This window comes from Musa acuminata, chromosome BXJ1-8 (assembly GCF_036884655.1).
Source record: "Musa acuminata AAA Group cultivar baxijiao chromosome BXJ1-8, Cavendish_Baxijiao_AAA, whole genome shotgun sequence".
In the NCBI taxonomy this organism is placed as follows: Eukaryota; Viridiplantae; Streptophyta; class Magnoliopsida; order Zingiberales; family Musaceae; genus Musa; species Musa acuminata.
This window is the reverse complement of record NC_088334.1, coordinates 4,144,258-4,162,626: the sequence shown is the minus strand read 5'-3', so window position 1 is coordinate 4,162,626 and position 18,369 is coordinate 4,144,258. Positions and strand designations below refer to the sequence as shown.

General features: G+C 42.9%; 3 protein-coding genes across 3 annotated transcripts; all 3 read right to left on the bottom strand.

The window, feature by feature from the left end:
- Positions 1-1,287: 1,287 nt before the first annotated feature.
- Positions 1,288-2,555, bottom strand: LOC103993738 (carboxylesterase 15). The gene has a single exon (XM_009413912.3). The coding sequence runs from the start codon at positions 2,474-2,476 to the stop codon at positions 1,457-1,459; it is 1,020 nt and encodes a 339-aa protein (XP_009412187.2). The 5' UTR covers positions 2,477-2,555; the 3' UTR covers positions 1,288-1,456.
- Positions 2,556-4,804: 2,249 nt separating this feature from the next.
- On the bottom strand, positions 4,805-6,727 carry LOC103993739 (cytochrome P450 CYP94D108). The gene has a single exon (XM_009413913.3). It carries the CDS (start codon positions 6,593-6,595, stop codon positions 5,027-5,029), a length of 1,569 nt encoding a protein of 522 aa, XP_009412188.2. The 5' UTR covers positions 6,596-6,727; the 3' UTR covers positions 4,805-5,026.
- Positions 6,728-15,555: 8,828 nt separating this feature from the next.
- On the bottom strand, positions 15,556-17,084 carry LOC135587122 (transcription factor MYBC1-like). The gene has a single exon (XM_065078147.1). It carries the CDS (start codon positions 16,738-16,740, stop codon positions 15,784-15,786), a length of 957 nt encoding a protein of 318 aa, XP_064934219.1. The 5' UTR covers positions 16,741-17,084; the 3' UTR covers positions 15,556-15,783.
- Positions 17,085-18,369: the final 1,285 nt, after the last annotated feature.

Below are 18,369 nucleotides of genomic sequence, written 5' to 3'. Positions count from 1 at the left end.
ACGGAGCTTGCGAGTAGAGGACGAGTGTCCGTATTACAACAGTACAGTAACATATTTTTTCTTTACTGACTTGAAAGATCGTCGTTTAACACAGATTATATATTTAAGAGATAAGATTAAATTTCATTTCCTCACGCTATGATTTCTTATCCCCTAAAACATTGACCCAAGGAAACATAAAATGCTTGTAAATTCCAATATGATGGTATTTGAATCAAATCCATGTCGACTGGTTTCACGCCACATGTACAGTAGTACAGTGGATGGATGAGGATGACAATGGATAAGGCACTCGTAAAATTCACCTTAATTATTCATCTACTTTGGTAGATGAACTCGAGCTTATCTAAATCCAATTAAAGGGATTTATTCACATTGAACTGCTTTATGTTCATAGGCGATCCACCATCTGATTTGGATCGAAGAAGCCGCACATCCTTCGATCAACATGAGAGTGTGCTCCCCATGCGTATACGAACGGAGAAGACGAAGAAGAAGAAAGACGAGGCCAAAAAGAAGGCACATTGATCATTGCTGTAGAGAGTAGCAAAAGGTGGAGCTCAACGTAATAGGTTTGCAGACTCGTGGAGAATGAACAAAGCAATGATCTGATCAGTAAGGGGAACAGAAGAAATCCAATGAATCCTTCCAAGAACGAAGGCATACGACTGCTGCTTCTCAGCTGGCACAATAGTTGATGCCTGTGGACCATTGCCAAGATGAATCTGACAGGCAAAAATGGAGACAGTAGATCACGTGGCCAGTCTAATCATCGATCGACAGCTTCGATCATCTCATGCTCAGCATTGCTTCAAAGATTTGATCTCACACGCAACCTTTTCTTTCTTGCCTTTGTCACACTATACAGCGAAACCATCACAGATTAGGGTTTCGTTGCGTCTCGAACGCGTCTCCACGTTAATGGCGTGCGTGGAAGCGTGTGACGTGCGGTCAGCCCCGCATCCTTGCCGACACCGAGAGACGACGAGGCTTTGTTCTCCCGCAACATAGCGCTTCCCGCAGTGATCTGAGACCCTCTCATTCCACGCCTCAACGTCCCCGCGCCACATCGACGGCTTCTACTGCCCAAAACACGCAGCCTCCTCGCTGTTGTGATGTAGCTTTTCTCTGCAGGCGACGTCTCCTGAGAAGACACAGCATGAACGACATGATCGAGGTGGTCTCGCGAATTAAAGTGAAAGTTGAGAGTAAACATTCATTTGAGACGCCTAATGAAATCTAAATCGGAAGAAAGTTTGGCGCATCGGATTGACCATTAGACTAAAATTGACGAGCATTAATGCTATGAATTCTTTTAAACGGAGAGAAGAAGGCAATTGTGGGGATTGCAGAAAAACACATATTTAGCACTTCCACATCACATGAGAATACTACTTTTATTTATTGATAGCGACAGAAAAGGCGATCGCGGCAGAGGCGGATAGAGATGGATGGATCAATGGCGTCGGACGAAGTCGTTGATGGCGGCGATGAGCTCCTCCGTCCTCTTGGCGGTGGTTGGGTCGTTGTCGACGGCGAACTTGTTGAGGTAGAAGGAGTGGCTCACTCCCTCGCTTATCACTACGGCCACTTCCTTCCCCGCCTTCTTCATCGCCTCGCAGTACTCCAGGTTGGTGTCCCTTATCAGGTCGCGGTCCGCCACGCCCACCAGGAACGGCGGCAGTCTCACCGTCTCCAGTGGCGGCGCCGCCTCCCCCATCGGGCACGTGTAGGGGTGGTCCTTGGTGGCCCCCTCTGGCAGCCCCAGAGCGAGTAACTTGTCGAGCATGTCCAGCGTGAAGAACACCGAGTCGGACCGGAGCTCCAGCTCGGACCGGCTCCGGGTCGAGCGCACGAACCCCGGTTGGAGCAGGATCCCGCCCGCCACCTTGAGGGGCGACCAGAACGCCTCCTCCTCCTCCCACGCCTGCGCACCCACCAGGTGCACCAGGTTCCCCCCAGAGCTGTCGCCTATAAGGAACACGCGGGAGAAGTCCACCGAGCGGAGCAGCTCGGATTCCGGGTCGCGGGCCAGATCTCGGAGGCGGAGGAGGGCGGCGAAGCCGGCGTCGATGGCGGCGGGGAGGCGGTGCTCGGGGGCGAGGGGAAGCTCGACGGAGACCACGGCCGCTGGGACGGAGGCAGCGAGGCGGGCGTAGAATTGATAGTACATAAACCAGGAGGAGCGGCTGATGCAGAATCCGCCCCCCTGGAAGTGGAGGAAAACAGGAAGCGGCTCACGGCGCCCTTCAGGGGGCGGCGGCGAAGGGAGGTAGAGGCGGAGGGAGGGGTCACCAGGGAGGGCATGAAGGGTGACGCCGTCGCGAGGGGTGTCAAAGGCCGGGACCGGTTCCATGAGGAAGAGGGCCTCGGGCGGTCCGGTCCACGTCCGGTCCACCGATCCATCGTCGAAAACCCGGAGCCAGCCGGAGACCTCGTCCACCACCCTTTTGCCTGTCGTCCCCTCCGCAACCATGTTGCACTCACTCAACCAGTTGTCACAAACACCGAGACCAAGGAGGAGGAGATGACTTGCGATGAGAAGGGGGAGGGCAGGAAGGAAGAGCTATATAGACGTGTCGGGACGTTTCTTCCTCGTAGCTTCACTGCGATTGCAGAGAGAGGGAGGCATTAGTTGACGCCACGTGGTCAGTGTCCACTTGTGTGGTTGACTATAATTAATGTGAGAGTAATTACTCACGCCGGTCAACAGTGTGCACGACCACGAAAACCGACTGAGAACCTTCCACATTGGATTTGACCTCAGAAAGCTACCGTGTTGGAATAGAAACGACTATGGGAACGAGGAACAGTAAAAAAGGGTGATCTAATTAAATCAGACACAATTCAACATCATAAATTTATTATATGTGATGGACTCCGAGAGCTGACCATCGATCCACCCTCCACTAAAACCTAACAAAGGTTATAAATTTAATGTGATGGTTACTTGGTACCTACCATGCATGCTTATTTCTTTTATTTATATTATATATATAATAATAATAATATTAACGTGGGAATCACCCCTTGTAATTTCTCAGCAACGTCGCAAGCTTTGAAACAAAACGTAGCATTATGCTATTCTCGACGTGGGCGGTGAGACTATTTTGTGTTGTCGTCTTGTGATAATAAAGAAGACTTTGGGTGAGATCAAAGTTGTGTGATAACGGAGAAGACTTTGGCGTGTGAATTGGTCGAAAGTCGTTCTCGGTTTTGGGCCCATTTCGATCATAAAAATGACGACAGACAAATTATATTCGACAAGGTTTGGAATTATTAACATATGTCGTCATCAAATTAATATTTTAAAATAGTATTAATATTATGGTATAAAATTGCAACTTTTACAATTACAAGAATCATGTCTCTGATGAGATATCATAGTGAGTCTTACATCGTTACATAGTTGATTGATTTAATGTTTGGATAGGTATGAAATCATCACATGGCATTACTTGGGGTTAGGAGGAGTTTTAACTAAAAACAAAATAAGATGAACAATATTAATTTCACTTGCACGATTGAGAAATAAGCAGTACGACTAAAATTTCTTTAGTTGTAATAATACTAATAACTTTTGAAATATTTAATATTATTTTATTCTCTTACAAGATCAATTTAAGATGGTGTTTTATGGGGAAATAAAATCCATAACATTAACATTTTACCTTATGGTATATATATATATATATATATATATATATGTATATATATATATATATGTATATTTATATCTTTTATCAAGTGATCCATTTAACCTTACTTTATGTGAACCCATTAGTTCATCAAATAAAAAAGTAAACAAATCTTTTAACTCTAAACAAGATCAAATTCCAAAATTAAATTTCTCAAAACTTTTATAATAATAATATGATCATGAAAATATTTATCATAAGATTTTATTTCACTAATATTCTTAGTCACTTGAGAAAGAAAATTTTACATAGATTTATTACTTTCCATAAATAAAATTTTAAACTCATGATGAAGGGTCTGAAGTTTTATCGTAATCACTTTTGGTGAGTCTTGAAATTCATTTTGAAGTATCAACTAAGCTTGTCTTGAGATTGTAGTTGCTATAATTCTTGAAAAGACTATCTTATGTATAATTGGTTGAATGAAGAATAATATCTTTAAGTTGTTTTTTCTATTTTTTCTCCGCTTAGTTTCTTCGTTTGGATCTACAATTACTATTGAAAGTCATAATGTCCGATTCAAATTGAACCTAATTTTGATACTATAAATGTTGGGAATGGAGAAGTAAAAAATTGATAAAAACATAATACTATGATATAATTGAAAGAGAATACTTTTAATCAAAAAGACCAAAATAGTATTAAACAAAAGTTAAAATTAAGAACACTTACAAAATATTTTCAAGACGACTCACATTTGTCTCATGAACCATGACATTATTTAAAGAACCTAATGGTAATTTTCTTACCATCTCATGTAACCCATGATTAAGTTGGGTATAGGAATCCTATAATAATAACCTTTTAGATCATGAACATTTAGATAGAACTACTTACAACATAACTAAAACTACTTAAAACATAAAAACTATCTATAAATCAATTGTGCCTCACCTGGTGTATGATCAAGACGGTTGGTGAGATAAAATAACCATTTTACTAGTTTGGTGATTTATTTAACAAGTGATATCATGTGCATCATTTTAACATACAACTTTAAAAAATAATTATTTAATATAATTTTTAAAAATAAAAATTATAATATTAGAAAAGTAAAGATAATCTTTAATTAGATTAAAAAAATCGTGATATTGCAGGAGTCAAAGTATAAAAATAATTCTTAATTAACTCACATGACTCCATCACAAAGGCGACAACAAAATTACGTCAGCTTGATTCCTTGTACCATAAAATAAGCTAACCATCCGGTGGCCGAGGAACCATCCACCGCTCATTTCGAGTTCATCAGGTATGTGGACAAATGTTCCAATTCGAATCGGAAACCAAAGGCGAACAACCACAGCACCAACTCATGAGCCGCACATCTCTCACTCACGCGAGCGCAGCCGCACCGGCAGCCCACGCTTCATTCTCAGCGTCAAGGACCTCATCTTCTCCGGGCATGCTTCCTTGTCCACCACCTCCACCGCGAACCTCTCCACCATGCACGCCGCCACCGACTTCATCTGGATGTACGCCATTTCCTTCCCCAGACACGTCCTCGGCCCCCCGTGGAACACCGGGTACTTGAACGGGCTCTCCGCCCGGAACGTCCTCGTCTCCTCCTCCAGCCACCGTTCCGGCTTGTATTCCCTGCAGTCCGGCCCCCATACCGTTTCTATTCTCCCCATCGCGTACGAGGTGTACGTCATGAACCACCCCTTCTTCACCGCCGTCCCGTCCGGCAGGACGTCGTCGGAAAGGCAATGGACCGAGTTGAACGGCACCGGCGGGTACAGCCGCATCGACTCCGTTATGGCCGCGTGGAGGTAGTGCATCTCCTTGAGCTCCTCGAAGTCGAACACCGTGCGGGTCGTGTCGGGACGCCGCGCTCGGACCGATCTGATCTCGTCCAGTATCTTGGCCTCCACCTCTGGCTGCGAGGACAGCAGCCAGAAGAACCAGGTCAGCGCCGAAGAGGTGGTGTCTTTCCCGGCGAGCATGAAGCTGATGACGATGTCGCGAAGGAACTCTTCGGAGTGATCCTCGTTGGCGATGAACCGGGACAAAAGGTCCTCGGCTTGGGGCGACGAAGAAGAGGCTATGTTCTCCTTCTTCTTCAACCTTATGATCTGCATGGCGAAGTCGTGGACCTTGGCGATCGACTCCTTAAGCCGCCGCTCTGAACCCACACCCAGCAGCTTCTTTATGACCCAGAGTCTCGGTACGGCGTAGCGAAACCGGCCGGCGCTGATCACGGCGGCGTCACTGAAGGCGGGTGCGAAGCCAGAGAAGAAGCTGTTGCGGGCACCGTTGTCGTCATCCTCCGCGAGGCAGGCGGGGTCTTGGTTGAATGCTACGTTGCAGATGTTATCGAACGCGAAGCGCTCCAGAACGTCCTGCAGATCGAAGGCAGCATCCTTGAGCGAGCATCTCTCCAGCAAAGGGAGGAGCCTGGAGAGGATCTCCCGCTGGACGCAGCGCACGACGAAGGAGCGGAGGGACTTTGTGTTGAATTCGAAGCTGGCGGTCTTGCGCTGGACGCGCCAGGCGTCGCCGTCAGAGTTGAAGATGCCGTCGCCGAGGAAGTCGTGGAGGAGGGAGATGGAACGGGGGCCTTTGGGGTAGTTGTCGAAGTGGGCGCGGAGGATGTGCTCAACGTTGGCGGGATTGGCGGTCAAGACGCCGCGGATGCCACCGGGGCGGATCAGGACGAAGGTGTTGGTCGGGGTGGCGGCGAGGGACTCGGCGATCCAGTCGGGCATGCGGTGGCGGTTCCTCAAGAAGTGTGGGAGGTGGCCGATCAACGGGTATGGGCTGAGATGGGGGGGATATGCACACCCGCCGCCGCCGGCCGAACGACAGTTGTTCCTAAAGTAGAAGAAGAAGAGGTAGAGGGCAGAGAGGGAGAAGAGGAGGAAGAAAAGGATGAGGGACTGTGGACAGAGGATGTCCATGACAGCAAACACGAGCTTTCCGAGTGCCCTCTTCTGATCAAAGTGGGGAGAAGAACCAAATAAGATAAGGCTGGGAAGGAAGCAGTTGAGCAGCTTCGCAAGGAGATGACAGTGCGCTCTCTCTTTCTCTCTGACACACACGAGAGTGACCGAGGAGAAATCCGAGTCTCAGTACAAGCCAAGCCCGTCTTGTTCGCAGGCACGTCACTCCTGAGATCATCCTCTAAATACTTGAATGGCCATGAGAGCATCCTGGCAGACACGCCACTTCAAGCTTTAAGATTAGGGAACGGGCCTCGTGGAATTATTTGCATCGAGGCCACCAAACACAGCACGGTTTCATATTAACACTATCAAGTATGCGGGCAGATCATTAGATCGAAGACACAGATCTTTTATGACATTTGGCAATGTTTAGTGAGTAAAATGATGTGCATTCTAATTTGTGGCAGGAAGTGTTGCTGTGAACAACTTTAGGTCGTGGCCTACAAGACTGCTGAGGTGGTCGGTTTCGGTGTCCCGATCGGGACGGGGTCGTTGTTTCCATCGGATGAGGACTCCTTGCCTGCGCGTTTAGTGGACGACTTCCGCCCTCGCACCTGCACAAAGGTCGTCGGGTCGGGATGCTCGGCCCGACCCCTCCAACGATCAAGTTAGAGGGTAGTCGCAGGGGTTTCTTTAGCTAAGTCCCTCTCCCCTCTTTCCTTCGGAGTGCGAGAGTTTTTATAGTGAGAATTACCGTTGTCTGATGTGCTGACCCGCAAGGAGCGAGATCGTACTTCTGGTAGCGTTTGACGTTACCGTTGGCATGACTTGAGGGATCGAACCTGAACAGGGCGTTAATGCACCTTGGTAGGCGTTCCGGTCCACGTTGACCAGGTGCCGCATCAAGCCAACAGAGGCGGGTGCAGTTGATGTCACGTGAGTCTTATCGTAATTATCACCCTCATCAGGAAGTTTATCAATATACTTTTCTTATTCACTTTATCATATATATATATATATCCTTAAATGGAGGGTCATGATTGTGTGGATCCAGATCAAGATCAGTTTCTGATCTAAGTTCGGGACGGATCCGTCGTAATGTAATTCGTAGTTGAAACGAATCGGAACGGCTTTTATATTCCCTCCTCTCGATCAAGAAATTAACGCTCGCTCGTCACACAGTCTGCTCCTTAAGAAACACATCGTCTCATCGCCGTCCAAGAGAGCGAAGTCGATTGGCGCAGCTGAGCTCCTCCCGCATCCCTCCTGTATAACCCTCGCCTCGCTTCAGGTCTCAACTCGATTCTTGGACTTTTGGACATGGATTTCGCTTTTCTTATTTTTGGTCTGCGTGGTTCTTGGGAAGCCTTCAGGTTTGTTCTTTGCGCTTTTGACTCGATTGTTTGGTTTTGTTCTTTAGATCCGGATAAGGCAGTGATCGAAACCGATGATGGATTTCTTGTTTCCTCTTTTTATGTCTTCCTTTCTATGGGATATGCGATGTCTGGCTGTGTGCTCTCTGAAGCATTTGATTCACGTTTATACGTTGCTTGTTGGATCTGGCTCGATCTATTATTTTGATCTCGATCATGAACGGAGCCGAAACCCTATTTAGTTCCTTTTGTATACGTTGCTGGTTAGATCCGACTCGTTCCGTTCTTTTGATCTCGATCATGAACGGAGCTGAAACCCTATTTAGTTCCTTTTATATGCGTTGCTTGCTTGTTGGATCCGACTCATTTCGTTCTTTTGATCTCAATCAACAATGGAGCCGAAACCCTATTTAGTTCCTTTTATATACATTGCTTGTTGGATTCGGCTCGTTCTATTCTTTTGATCTCGATCAAGAACGGAGCCGAAACCCTATTTAGTTCCTTTTGTATACGTTGCTTGTTAGATCCGACTCGTTCCGTTCTTTTGATCTCGATCATGAACGGAGCTGAAACCCTATTTAGTTCCTTTTATATGCGTTGCTTGCTTGTTGGATCCGACTCATTTCGTTCTTTTGATCTCAATCAACAATGGAGCCGAAACCCTATTTAGTTCCTTTTATATACATTGCTTGTTGGATTCGGCTCGTTCTATTCTTTTGATCTCGATCAAGAACGGAGCCGAAACCCTATTTAGTTCCTTTTGTATACGTTGCTTGTTAGATCCGACTCGTTCCGTTCTTTTGATCTCGATCATGAACGGAGCTGAAACCCTATTTAGTTCCTTTTATATGCGTTGCTTGCTTGTTGGATCCGACTCATTTCGTTCTTTTGATCTCAATCAACAATGGAGCCGAAACCCTATTTAGTTCCTTTTATATACATTGCTTGTTGGATTCGGCTCGTTCTATTCTTTTGATCTCGATCAAGAACGGAGCTGAAACCCTATTTAGTTCCTTTTATATACGTTGCTTGTTGGATCCGGCTCGTTTGATTGTTTTGATTATAATTCCATGATGCTATAATTTAAAATTAATAGAATTAATTAATATTTATGTTAAATTCAGTCAGTAGGTTAGCCCGGACCATAAACTTAGCCAACAGATTAAGCGTAGCCAGTAGATCACGACCCAACTCGTACGTAGCTTGACTCAACCCAATATAGACAAGCATGTGCAGTGCACATGACTAATCCATAAGCGTTAGCCAAACTTTCTTCGATGGATGCATAGCATAGTCATGTTTACTAGGCATGTTTAAACCAAATTAGATTACTCAGCCTAGTATCAGTCTAACTCAATCTATTTTAATTTATTCAAGTATGCTCATGTTGAGACGGTCTTAGCTTATTCAAGCTTATTTAACCTAAATTAAGTTTTATTTAATTTAAATTATATATATCTAAGATGGTTTCAGTTTATTTATATTCTAGTTAAATTGAGTTCAATTGAATATATTAAGTTAGAATTCAAGTTAATTGATGACTGATTAATATTATCTGATATTAATAATATTAAAAATATAAATTAAAATATTTTAATATATTATTTCATCCCGATATAAATATGATTAATATGAGATAATTTTGTTTATTTATCGAGGGTAGATAGGGTGATTCCCTTCAAAGATTAGTAAGTCATTGTTAATATATTATTTCATTCGTTGTTAGAATAAATATATCCTTATTTTTGCGAGTAAGGGATACCATTCTATTCATTATTAGGAGTGTGATATGAGTTTGTCTCCGTCCATTATTGGGAGAACATAAACTCATCTCGTAGGATAAGCTTCTCTCTCTGCTTCGGGGGAGTGCTCATTTGGACATTTGATGAATGCTAGTGGGTTATAGTAATATTTCTCAACTTTTGACTTATATTTTTTATGAATAAATAAATTATAATAAATATTTATAATTTATATATATTAATAAAATAATATTTTTTGTCTCTTAATGTACCTATAGAAAACTATTATCCTATGAAAGAGGAATTCTGACATCTTTTTATTATATTAAAGCATAGTTTAAGTTATGTAAGTCTTTTAGTTTTAAGGTTACTTTTAACTTAATTGTCATTTGACCTAATATAAGAGTAATGAAGCCAATTCAATGAACAATAATTCGGTCACTCGAGGTGTTTGTGTTCATAATGCTACTAGTCTATCCACTCGGAAAGATGTTCAAGCAAACTTTAACTTGGAAGCTCCATACATCTTGGAGCAGTCTCAATGTCCACATACACTATCACCGATTATGCGCTAGTTTTCCGAACATCACAAAATGTACCTTGTGCTCTAGCACTCGTTAACTTCTCAAATGATTTTTACGAAATTCTTGATGCTATTAGAGGTTATTTTGAGCCTCAGGAAAAGTGAGATGGAACTTAACAAGATGAAAATAATATTTTGGATCACTTTAGGAGATTAGAACCATCTCTTTGTTGAGGACAAGCCAGATCCGGTCTTCGTTAAATGTTGGATCCATCAAAACAAAGAAACCCTTCATCAGCCTCTCATACCTATGTTGAGCATTTTAAGCATATATTAGATGTAGCATACATACACCAGTAACGTGCAAAACACACCTAATGTGTTGTCGAAGGATCAATGGTATCCCCACTCTAGAATCATCTCATATTTAATTCTTTGGCATATCCTGTTAGCACAAGCATGACAGAGGCATAGTGTAACATGGGCCATGATTTTTTCTACAACAGTTGTTTTTAAAAAAAAGATGAACTAAATTCTGCATGAAACTTAACAGATAGACCAAAGGATTAGCAATAACTACTGTTACTAGTGGTGCAAATAACATGACAGCTTCAACACAGAATTACCTGCATTCCAAGGCATGTTGTGCTATCTTTGATAGATAGTCTTTTGAGAGAAACTGAATGTGCTCTGCTACGCATGATAATCTTGAGAACAAAACTCAATCTGTTGTGCTATGTATGATAGTCCTGCGAATGAAGCCCAAATGTGCACTTCAACGTCGAACAATTTCCTAGCTAGTTTTTGCATGAATAGATCATTCATTACCTTCTATTTTGTTTTGTACTAATTAGTATCTTGCAATTGAACTATAGCTAAAATTCTTCCAGCATTAGAAGCCATTGCGTAGAGTCTCCGAGGGTGATTGCTCATCACTGAAGATCTTATCTGAACTAAGGCTCCGATATCTTTTTCTCACAATATGACAAAGCAAGCCACAATTACCAAGAACCCAATGCCCTAACGAATGATACAAGCACTATACATCCAAGCGTTTGTTTCTGTTACCCTGCTGAATGATACAAGCCAACAATAATCGTCATTTCTATTAGACCCTTTAAACAACATTTATACATGTCCAAATGTTCAGAATTTACATTACCGTCTTTCAGATGACCTCTTTAGTTATTGTTACATTTTCGAAAGTATTAAAAATTAAAATAACTAAAATACTCTTTAGTAGTTTAATTTTAAACAAATTTAAAAGAGTTAAATACAAAAAAGAAGAAGAAGTTATTTTAAGTTTCAACGTCATTGTTCTAACAATTTGATGAGTAAGTTTTGTCCGACATTTAGAGTTTGAGGGGAACAATACAGAAATCGCTATCAATTACTATAAACAACCATTTGCTAAAGTATTATTGCTTTTCCTTTCCTCTTGGAGCAGTGTCAACCAAATTCTACAGCAACATCTATCTATGCTACATAAAAATCCAAAATTTGTGGCAAGGCAAGTACAATTCGGATATTGAGATGCATGTGAATGGTGTGACTCTGTTGCCCTGTACTCCGTACAGGGCACACCGCGAAAGATTGAAAACCAATGTTCAACCTCAACATCATTTCGATTCATCCCAATACATTGGGAAAGAGAAGCAGAATCAACAAATCCCAAACCTGGAACCAACTAACGAAGAACATCATGCACCGGAATCCGGGCAAAACGGTACCCGGGTGGGCCAATGTATATTTTCATTAAAGTACCAAGTTTCAAAAGTGTAATCTAAAGCATCCAGAACATGCTCTGCACTGGATTCTGGTTTGGTACTACACATGAGAGACATGATGCGTGTGTTCGTGCACGATTCAGAATCAAAGGACGTCCAAGTTGCTGACACTTCATTTGGTGATCTAAACTTAAAAGAGTATAAAATATTAGTTTACGGTTTAAAACATTTTTATTGTTTAAGAACTGTACCGCTAAATGACTCCCATGTGTAGTAGATCAACATGAAAACACACACACACACACAAAGGCACTTCCAGCATATGAGAATATATTTGACAACTAAATAGTGCAGGATGCTCTTTACCTTTTGCGTGCTGATGTCCAAAGCACAATCTGTATTAGGTTGATTCAGTAATATATATTTATTTTTCCTTGGAAAAATAATAATAATAATAATAAAGTATCCCAAGTCATTTTATGCCAAAGATTCTGGAATATGCTAGTCCCAAGCGTAATTATTTTCATTGTTGACCATTAAGCAAGCATCTAATGATTCGATTGCAGATTCATGCCATGTTATTCCTAATCCTAAAGCCCACATGATTTCTGTTGGCGAAAAAGGATTGTCTAAGCAAATCTTTTTTCTTCAAAAGATAAAAACAAGGTCACATAGGTGCAATCTTTATTTGCAGGATTAAATGATTCAAGAAAGATACACACCGCAAAAAACTATTCCTACTTAGTCACCGGCAAACACTGAAAACACATGATTCCACACTACAGTCTCATAAAAAAAAAGAAGAAGAAGGAAACTACATTTTACCTGTGCAAATAATTTCAGGTGTCACAGGAAGTAGTCAACAATCTTTCATTCGAAGCAGTTTTGGTGGATGACAACCACGATAGATTTTCCATCAACCTTCTGTCCTGTTGCTTGCAAGTTTTCATTTTCACCCAAAATGCATGTTCCCATAGATAAAACACCAACACTGCCCTAACTTCAAATGACTAGGAATTTTTCTACACATTCTATGTTTGTTTTCTGTTTAAAAGGTTTTATCTACATTAGGTCTCATTCATTGCGGAACCAGTTCTCTTGCAGAATTAGTTAGCAGCAAAAGTCCACATTACGCACGCATTTAACCATGGTGAGCAATGTCAATTCAGATTGGAATATTATAAGAATAAAAAAAACAACAATTTGTCTTAAATAGCTTTGAACATAATATATCACTTCAGATGTGATAGTTGACATACAGGAGATGTAACTTTCTAAATTGTTCTAGGCAAGGTCTGTCGTACCGAAATGTACCGCCCGTACCGGACGGTACATACCGGTCCGACAAGTCATCGGTACGCGGACCGCCCGGTATCGCTACAGTGCTACAGTATGGAAAAAATACAAAAATATTCGATACACCAGGGCACTCGGTACGTCCTGATGTACCGCCCGGTACATCGGTACCATACCGTACCGAGCCCGGGTCGAAACGCCGGTACGATACGGTACAGCAAACTTTGGTTCTAGGTACTTTCTAGAAACTAGAAAGTTCAAAGTATTCACCCGAATACGTGTTCCCATAGATAAAACACCTTCTCTGACCTAACCAACCTCAAAGACTATGAATAAGAATACTTAGCATCTTGTGCTTATTCTCTGTCGAGTTTTATCCATATAAGCTTATTATTCATTATGAAACCAATAATCTTGCAGAATTAGTTAGCAGTAAAGTCCATATTACCCATTTAACCATGGTGAGCAACATCAATTCGGATCGGAACATGATAAGGACAACAAAATAATTTGTCAGTCATATATAGCTTTGAACATAATATCAAATCAGATGCGATCGTCACTAGATGTTTTTTCTTGAGATGCAACTGTCTAGATGATGCTAGGTACTTTCTCATGATAGGTTAGAACCAATATCATCCTATGCTTTGAAGATCTTTTGGACTTATATAATAGTTACAAACTCAATGGAACAAACTGACATGCCTTCCCCACCACATTTGTGTCAGAAAGCAAAAAATATTATAAAAAGTAGAAAATCACTGCTTAACCTCCTCCTTTAAAACACCACAAGCTTCTAGTAATAGGTTACCCATATTTTTCTGAGTTGAAAGGGTGTAATGTTCCTTCAAAAGAAGGAATGGATGTCATAGCACAACATATTTAAAGGGTACTATATTCAAAAAATGAGCATGGCTGATAGAGCTTTGTGAGCCTATCATCACAATAATTAGGTCTTGCACTATCATGAATCTTGATGTTCTTCCAATGAATTTCATTTCTTGCTTAAGAATGTATAGCTATGTTGGGTATATTGTGCTCTTTATTCAGAACTTTTAGAACCAACAGATTCTGTTCATCCAGCTCTTCAAATTAACCTAATTTGAAGAGCTTATGGCAAGTCCAAAAGCTGTGGAAGTGCTTCTCTTAATTTGAGCTATCACAGTCGAGATTTATCAGTGTCACTGAGATCCAGCATCTGCACCCTCACCTAGTTGTACATCCAATCCATCTTTACGATCAACTTGCCTACGACACTTTGCTTTCACAACATTGGCAGCCGTATATTTTCGAGCCAGACCATGTTCTGATTTTGTCTGATAATCACATTAATGCTGGTCTTTAAAATACAAAAGGGAACAGATCAGATTCTATTGAGTCTGACTTGATCTGAAATTTTGTAAATATAGAAAGGGTTGTGATAAAAAGTTTTGATCCGTTTCATTCTGTACTTGTTTCCTATAATTATTTCCTTGACTATCTAAATAATTACAATAATCAGTGTTCCCCTAAGAATCAATAGCTCTGGCTTCATCCTATTGTAATATATACCAAAAGGGCAATTGATGACCATTAGTTATAATGATCAGCAAGTCTCTAGGAAAGAACTGAACTAGAAGCTACCGGACCTATGTTTTTACAACCTAAATAAATATGGAAAAGTAATACAACTACAACATAAATCCCTTTTTTGTAAAGCCAAGCTAAATCTCTCTCGTCAAGGAAGTCAACTCTTTGAAAGCAGGAATGACATGAATCTAACGGAAGATAGAAGACTATCACACACAAAAGGATTTCCATACGACAGCAACATATGCTCTAGATTCAGATGACAGTCATGGCGTAAGAAAACATCCTTAACATAAAAGTGGCCTACATGAAACAGAAATGTTCCGTCATGCAATTTACAACAATAATTACCCAAAGGTGCCACCCTCGTTGACATTGTTCTTGTTAATATTCTACTAAATAAGGAAACATCACCTACAAAGCTAACCTAGAGAAGAAAGAAAAACTCAAATCACCTCAAACCCATGATAGAGAAGGAAAAGAAGAACTTAAACTAATGAAACTGTAATCACTTATTAAGTACACTTATTGCAGAAGCAGAGGCTTAGGGATCAAATAGCACACTAGCAATAAGAGTATCCATGTATCATTCAACTCCTAACTCCCTCTCTCAAGGTATAAACAAAGCTTTTTCCTTTGTTTATTCAGAAAATAAACCTGTTATCCATCAGTAATCCCCTAGGACTTAACCCCAAATCTTGCAGTCAATAAGCACTGAAACAAGGCATCCAGTGTAAGCAGAATGTGATGATGTAGAAACAAATATCATTGGTTGCTAATGCCAGATCAATACACTATATGAGCAGACGAATTCAGAATCCTAGGACTTTAAACGATATGCTTCAAGCATTACTACTCATACCCGGGAGAATCACATTATCTAAGAGAAATCAACTGATCCTTAATAATTTTCCGACTGAGGCCCACTAATAATGACAATTAGAATAGACATGGGAATGATAGAATAGCCCAATCAGTCCTCACCGGTCGGGAAAAGGGTCAGTACCTTCCTCTCGCCACTGCCTCCCCTTGCAGGCTCCAGATCATCCACGAAAGAAGCCGCAGACGAGGGCGTTAACTGCATCAACCCCATACCCGGCGCTGCTCCTAGCATTTGATGCATCCCCGATTGTGAAACGGCTGGCCTGTTCAGAAACCCATGGTCAAAACCCCCGCCGCCTGTTGGCGATCCGAAATGCCCCAGATGCCTCTGGTGGTAGTGCTGCTGTTGCTGCATGGCAGCCGTGATCTGCTGGTGGTGCTGCAGCGCCGTCACCGGCATATACGGAAGGAACGGATCAGGCCCACCGAGCCCTGCGACCGGCCTTCGACTGAGGAAATGATGGGGCACGGGGGCGCTGGCGAAGAGCTGGTCTGTGGCGGCGTCGGAGGCGGAGATCGGGCCACCGCCGCCACCGCCGCCGCCGCCGGATGTGCTGAGGCCCTGCATGCGCTTGAGGTAGAGGCGGTACTTCTGGAGGTGGCTGGCGACGTTCTCGCGGGTGAGGCCGTCGACGCTCATCAGCTGCATTATGGTCTTGGGGACGGCGTTCTTGATCCCAAGGTGGGCGACCGCGTCCACGAACCGCTTGTGGAGCTGCGGCGTCCAGACGAGGCGCGGCCGCTTGAGGGTCCGGGCGGGCTCGTCGCCCCCGCCACCGCTCCCGGATGCGGCGGAGGCGGAGTTGAGGTCAGATGTCTCGAAGTCAGGAGGCGGCGGCAGGTGGGGGGAGGCGGGAGGGGGCAGCGGGCGGTGGAGAAAGTGCGGTGACATGATCGGGCTGGGGTTGCCGTCAGCGGGGATGGGGATGTCGAAGGCGATCGCAAGGGCCGGGGTGATGAGGGTCTGCGACAGCGGCGTGAGCTCCTCCGGCGACGGCAGGTGCTCCTCCCAGCGAGCGAACCACTCCGTCTCTTCCTCCTCCCTCATCCCTCCTCCCCTTCTTCCTCCTACAACCCCAAGGATTATCCAAGATCCGTTACCGATCGAAGTGCCCTTCCAACCGATAAACTCTTCCGCCGCTGCTGTTGCTTGCGCTGATCTAAGAGCAGCACGGATTGGGTGAATTCCAAGAGACGAGAAGTAGAGGAAAGGAGATGGGTTCGAGGTGGATCTTTCTCTTTTGTTTTCTTGGGCTCCTCTCTCTCTCTCTCTCTCTCCCTCTCCCTCTCCCTCTGATTTCTGGCTCAGGTTGTTTGTTCTGGGAACGGCGAGGTGACATTTATTTCGGTTATTTTATTGACTGATGACCATACTACCGGAAGGGACGGCTGCTATCATCATGTTTAATTCCAGTCTCTTTATACTCGATCGCCCGAACTAGCAGATGGTGACGCCACGACCGCCACGTTAACGTGATCCGCGGCATGCTTGACGCAGTTCATCGCCCCTCGACTGGTTGCTTCTCTGCGTACGTGGCTTGAGTTTCGTGGCCAGAAATGTGGGCCCGCCGGATCCCCTGCTCTGGGTGTACGTCTGTGTTCCACTGTGGAGGGTGGCCTTCGTGTCGTAAATGGTTTTACCAGTTTGTCGTGGTCCTCGTGCGTTGGCCCAGGGAATCAAGAACTATGGACGGTGGATGATTTCTGCGTGCCCCTGACGTTCGATGATCATCATGATCTTGTGCCTTTCGATGCAGTTACTTTTGTCCTTCTTCACGTGTCAGTTTCTGATCATTCGTCCGACGAGAATCAAAATTATACTTGCTTTTCCCTCTCTCTCTCTCTCTCTTAATCTAACATGCCTATGAGATGTAGGTGAAACAGTGTCATGAATGGACGGGATATCATGCAATCCATGACCCAAACAAGACGAGATGCACAAGTTGCATGACACACGTTTCAGACAAAGATGCGGATGATGGTAACTCATCGCATGATATATTTATATATATGTCATGTAAAAAGTACATGAAATATCTATGGACAACATTTAGCCTTATCCGAATCAGTTATTCTGTAGGGGTTTCTGCACCGCTTGTCCTTTTCCTTGGGAAGAGGATAAGTTATTGATTTTGGTAGCAACATTTTATCGTTATTAATCTAAATGAAACAAACCGTGTGATTAAATGTAGTAATCATGCTATCATTATTTAGCAGGACATTAGTGATAGTGACGGGTAATATAACCGGAAACCATCTCTTCGCTGTTGGAAAGGCCAACAATGATATATCTGTGGAGCTTAAGAAGACTTGTTTAGGGTGATTTTTTCCAAGATGCCTTTATATTTTCTTGATTTATATTTTTCTATAAATTTATATTAATAGTATATCTCATGAGATCCTTTTTGACATTTTATGTTAGATAGTATATAGAGAAAGATTCAATTGGAGAAGACTAGCAACATACTTGAAAAGACATATTAAATTGAAATCCAATTTAATGTGGCAAGCACTCACCTTGTCATTAGGGATAATGATGATGGTGATGGTGATGATGATGCGGTGGAAGAGGGCATAAAATAACAGTCGGATCCCATGTGTTTCATCACATCATCGAATGGAAGAGATGCTCTCCGGCCGCCGTGTTCTCAGTTTGAGATGGCTCGGTCTCGGGCTC